This window comes from Vombatus ursinus, unplaced genomic scaffold (assembly GCF_900497805.2).
Source record: "Vombatus ursinus unplaced genomic scaffold, bare-nosed wombat genome assembly UNPS02015135.1, whole genome shotgun sequence".
NCBI classification, from domain to species: Eukaryota; Metazoa; Chordata; class Mammalia; order Diprotodontia; family Vombatidae; genus Vombatus; species Vombatus ursinus.
In genome coordinates, this window is record NW_020954913.1 from 57,492 (window position 1) to 63,368 (window position 5,877).

General features: G+C 41.7%; 1 protein-coding gene across 1 annotated transcript; it reads right to left on the reverse strand.

Moving 5' to 3' along the window:
• Positions 1 to 3,673: 3,673 nt before the first annotated feature.
• Positions 3,674 to 4,609, reverse strand: LOC114031326 (olfactory receptor 4D6-like). The gene has a single exon (XM_027846385.1). The coding sequence runs from the start codon at positions 4,607 to 4,609 to the stop codon at positions 3,674 to 3,676; it is 936 nt and encodes a 311-aa protein (XP_027702186.1).
• Between the last annotated feature and the right edge of the window lie 1,268 nt (positions 4,610 to 5,877).

Below are 5,877 nucleotides of genomic sequence, written 5' to 3' on the forward strand. Positions count from 1 at the left end.
CTTACAATCTAAAGGGGAGATAATACATAGAAGGAATCAGGAAATTGGAGTAGGGAGAATAGAACAGTAGGAGATTCCCCATGTGGGAGCATCTTCTGTGTAATTGAAACAAAACAAGGCTGCAGATTAGAAGTGGAAGTTCCCTGTGGTTTACATGGGATTTTCTTCTTCTCTCTCTTCCTTTCCTTGTCATTCATCTGATTGACCAGCAGCTAATGCCTCCCCATTCTTAGTACCTCCCATCTATTCTCTATAACATCTTGTATGGACATAGTTATTTACACATTCTCTCCGCCAACAGAATACAAGCTTATTGAGGGCAGGGACAGATTTTTTTACCATTTCTTATATACCCAGCCCTAAGCACAGTGTGTGTTATGTAGTGAGAGCTTAATAAATGCTTACAGACTATCAGGTTTTGTCAAATATACTGGCTCTGTGCTGGACGGTCCTTTTGTATGATCACTAAATGTTTCTTGGCATCCAATGACTAACTCATTATATCCATGGCTAGAAGGAATTCCATCTTTCTACTCATTTTCCTCTTCTTTCTCCTCTTCCTCCTCTTCCTGCTTTCTCATTTTCCTTATTTCTCCTTCTTTTCTTTCTCCTTTGTATTTATATCACATTTTTATAACCTTTCAAAGTTCTTCAACTCAAATTTTCCTATTTAGACCTTCATGACATCTCAACCCCCAGGTGACTTTCTATTTCCAGAGGTTATCAACATGTGTATTTCACAAGCGAGACAATTGAGACAGAGAGGCTAAAAGCCTGGGACTCAGTTTATTCATGTGTAAATCAAGAGATTTGGGTGAGATGATTTGTGAGGTCTCTTCTAGATCTGGACTTTAAGACTCTCTGATCTTATAATTGGCTCTGGGCCAGCACTGGTAAAAATAATAATTTATTTAAGGTTCACAAAGAAACTTAATGACTAATAGAAGACTTGGACCCAGGACTCTTATCTCTACACATTTTTTTCTTGTACCTCATCTCCAACTTATATATTGGAGATTAGGACCATGTAAATGGCAGGAGGGAGGCTTTCCCTGGACTGAGGTGCCTCCCTGGCCACCTGTACAACTCTTCCATGCCAAGGATGGGCTCACAAGTGCATTTCAGTCATCTGGGTCAGATTGAGTGGCAAGCTAAAGATAGGTCTGTTCTACATATGGGCCATTATCTTGTGACTGAAGTTCATGGTACTTAATTGTGTCTGGTAGACTGGTTTTGAAAGTAGTTTGGGGGTAGCTAGGTGGCACAGTGTATAGAGCACTGGCCTTGGAGTTAGGAGGCCCTGAGTTCAAATCTGGCTTAAGACATTTGACACTTACTAGCTGTGTGACCCTAGGCAAGTCACTTAACCCCATTGCCTAGCCAAAAAAAAAAAGTAGTTTGGAAAGTTATATTGGAAGCAATGACAGCTGGTCTCATGCAGCTTCCCAGAGTCCATCTGAGGGAATCTCAGCTCAGACTAACCAAGCTCTGTCCTCTGAGGTCTCTATTTTGGAGAAACATGCTCCTTCCTGCTCCTGAGCTTCAAATGATCTCCCTGACAATATGAAGAGAAGTGCACAGTGACTTCTCTTTGGGCTCTAGTTTGCTCCTTAGTTGAAGAAATCACAGAATCTCAGAGTTGACAGGGACGTTAGAGCTCACCTAGTCCATAAGGACATTGGGACCCAGAAAGAAAAAGTGATACCCAATGTCACACAGGTGGAGCAGAGGGAGAATTCGAACCCCTGGATGACCCTGCTTCCCAATTCAGGGCTCCTTCTACTTGAGTCAAAGTGCCTCAGGAAGAGAAATTCCAGAACTGTCTAGGCACGGTCTTGGGATCATTTCTCTGTACCACCTCTGGGTAAAATTTCTCTCCTAATTGAAACATTCTTGCTTGCAGTTCTTAGTGTACGTGGTGAAGTGGGTAAAAAAGCCTCTTCAAGGCTGGGCGGTATAAAGAAACTAGTGGTGGATCTGTTGTCAGGGGACCTGGGTTCAAGTCTCAGTGCTGCTCTCACTACTTATGTAACCTTGGGCAAGCCAAACACCTCCCAAGACCTCAGTGTTCTCATCTGTAAATTTGGAATTCACCACTGTTATTCAATATTGTACTAGAAATGTTAGCTTTAGCAATAAGAGAAGAAAAAGAAATTGAAGGAGTTAGAATAGGCAAAGAAGAAACAAAGCTATCACTCTTTGCAGATGATATGATGGTATACTTAGAGAATCCTAGAGAATCAAATAAAAAAAACTACTTGAAATAATAAACAACTTCAGCAAAGTTGTAGGATATAAAATAAACCCACATAAACCATTGACATTTCTACGTATTACTAACAAAGCTCAACAGCAAAATATAGAAAGAGAAATTCCATTTAAAGTTACTGTAGACATTATAAAATATTTGGGAGTCTACCTGCCAAGACAAACCCTGGAACTATATGAACAATCACAAAACACTTTTCATACAAATAAAGTCAGATCTAAACAATCAGAAAAACATCAGTTGCTTCCATTATGACTTAAGAAGACTGTGGGTTCTCAAAGACTATGCCAATGAAGTACAAGTTCTCGCGGGTCCTACCAAATTACAAACGCTTTGAGTATGGATCCAGTGGAGGATTGTCACCTGAAGATCAACCTAGCTAAGTTGGAAGATCAGGACAATTAGGTGGTGCAGTGAATGGAGCACCGGGCCTGGAGTCAGGAAGATCTGAGTTCAAATATGACCTCAGATACCTACTAGCTGTGTGACCCTGGACAAGTCACTTAACTCCTGCCTGCATAAAACTGAAGAAGGAAATGGCAAACCACTTCAGTATTTTTGCCAAGAAAACCTCATGGACAGTTGGTCCACAGGGTCACAAAGAGTAGGATATGACTGAATGACAAGAAGAACAAAATTTGGAGATGCACACTGTCATAAGATTATCCAGGTAGGTGATGAGTATTTTTTATTGAATATATATTTATTGAATATATTTTATTTATCCACCTACTAAGGCATAGAAGATTTGCAATCTCCATTGGAATTATGGTGAAGTCATGGTAAAATGATGAAATCATACATTTTTTGATATACTGAAACCTGCATAAAGAAGAATGCTTGCAGTTACCTCTTGATTATATATGGTAAGACAGATGATAGAAAGGGATATTTTTGAATGCTGAAATGAAATCAAAAACCAATCAATCAATGATCAGGAAGCATTTATTAAGTACCTACTGCATTCCAATCACTGTGCTGGGCACTAAGAATACAAAGACAAAAATAATACAATTCCTTCCCTTAAGGAGCTTGTTTTCTATAGTGGAAAATAGCATGTAGAGATCCCACTACAATCACATCTGGGTGATATTCTTTGCTTGTCTTCTCCCACATCATCTTCTTCAACAGAGACCCTAAGAAGCAGTCCAACTGAACAACGAAGATTTTGCCACTTTTTCTTCTTCATCTCCTTCCCATTCTCTAGGAGGCTTGAATGCTAAAGTGCTAATGTATGAGGAAGGGTGGGAACTAGGTGCTCTGGTCTCAAAACAGCAGTGTGAGGAAATTAAGTATGTTTCAGTTAACATTACATAGTAGGTGCTTAATAAGAGGTTATTTAGTAATTGAATGCACGAATGAATTTTTGTCTTCTCAGTCTGACTCAGATTCTCTCACCATGATTTAATTACTTTCAGCAGACACAAGTCGTTTTTTCAATTTTCTCATGGCCAACTTCATTTCTTGGTTCCTCAGGGTGTAGATAATGGGATTGAGCGTGGGGGTGATGACAGTATTGTTGATGGACACAGCTGTATCCATGGGCAGGGTGGCAAAGGGCCTGCAGTAGATGTAAACACAGGGGACAAAGTGTAGTGTCACCACTATGATGTGGGAGGTACAGGTGGACAGGACTTTGGTTCTCCCTTCCCCTTTCTGTGATCTGAGCATCACCAAAATAGCTGTGTAGGACCCCAGAAGCAGTAGGAACCACAGTAAGGTCACCAGGCCATTGTTGGAGATTAACAGCAATTCAAGGGCAAAAGTGTCTGAGCAGGCAAGCTTCACCACCTGAGGGACATCACAGTAGAAAGCATCCAGGACATTGGGGCCACAGAAGTGGAGGGGGAGGATCAGAATGATCTGGACAATTGAATGCAAACCACCCCCTACCCATGAAGCCAAAATCAATCCAACCCATACTTCCTTTCTCATGATGGAGACATAGTGGAGGGGTTTTGAGATCGCAAGGTATCGGTCATACGCCATAACTGAGAGGAAAAAAATGTCTGCCCCACCAGCAAAATGGAAGAAAAATATCTGGGCCATGCATCCATTGTAAGAGATGGCTTTTCTCTCTGACAGGAGGTCCACCAAAAACTTAGGGACTGTAATGGAGGAGAAAACAATATCCAGTATGGACTTGTTCCGGAGGAGGAGGTACATAGGTGTGTGAAGACGAGACTCAGAGGTAACAATGACCACAATGAGGACATTCCCCAACACCATCGCTATGTACACAGCAAGGAATACCACAAACAAGAAAGTTTCCAGCTCCCGAAACTGTGTAAGTTCCAAGAAGACAAACTCTGTCACTCGGGTGTAGTTTTCTAAGTCCATGGTGTAGAGGCTTCTCTTTCAGCTCCACCTTGGGAGGAGCCAAGTAAGAATTAGATTATATTTTTTATTGGGCTTTTAATGGAATTCTCTGCAACACCAAGAATATGTTGGGTGCCCAGGAGAAAAAAATACTAGGGCGGATTCATCCCTTAGATTTGCTCTAAACCTGCCAATTGTCTCCTACTGCCATGATGGGGTTTGGGTAACAGTGAGAATCTTGTCAGTTAGGTAGATTGTGCACTCACTCTGTGTCTTCTGGGAAAAAGTGGGATATAAGCTTTCCCTAACTATGATATAGCTTTCTTTTCAGGAAACATACCTGGCAACATCAATGGGACAATATTTGAATAATGCTACTTAGTCAACTGCCAAATACATACTTCTTTGTATCACCTTTTGGGGATGAGAGGTTCACAGACACAGGGAATTTCCAAAAGCCAAATGAGAGATTACAGCCTCTGTAAGGATGAGGACCTGGGAATTAACCTCCACCTGTATGAGAATTGCCCGCTGTTATCCTCCCCTAATGATCTGCTGTGGCCTCGAGGCAAACAATCCTTGCTTTTTGAAGGCTATACCAACAGCTCACTGTTCTACCAAGCTGGAAAGGCTTCAAGTTATGGACTATATGTGTCTGTTGTCTGAGGAGCAGCCCGAGTTCAGAGAGAGACATTACCAGAGGTCTAACTACAAGATGCTACGTTATTTTGGTTACAATAAATAATGAAAATGTTTCCGAAGGTGAGGAGGGAAGGAAAGGCTATCTGTTCTAAGGAGAGAAGCACCGCACCCCATCAATGGGATCACAGTGAAGTTACAGTAAGAGGAGGAACATGGAAAGATCAACTTTTAAACATTCCATGTTTCGCTTTTTGTTTTTTCTTTGCAAGGCAATTGGGGTTAAGTGACTTGCCCAGGGTCACCCAGCTGGTAAGTGTCAAGTGTCTGGTCTGACACCGGATTGGAACTCAGGTCCTCCTGACTCCAGAACCGGTGCTCTGTCCAGTGCACCACCTAGCTGCCCCTCCATGTTTCACTTCTTTCCTCAAAGAAGCAAAGGGTCAGACTCATTTAGAAGCACGGAATTTCAGAGTTAGAGGACACCTCAGAGTTCAAGTCCAATCTATACCTGAAAAACACATTCCTACTGTGTCATAAAGAACAAGTGACCACCAGCCTCTGCTTGAAGACTTCTAGGGCCTTAAGTTCATGCTACATAAGTATTGACTGAAAGGGATATTTGGGGGGAACCCACTTCCTCCCAAAAC

What these genes read in the sequence shown, in the direction of transcription:
- LOC114031326 (XM_027846385.1), bottom strand. Translation starts at nt 4,609, where the DNA reads ATGGACTTAGAAAACTACACCCGAGTGACAGAGTTTGTCTTCTTGGAA.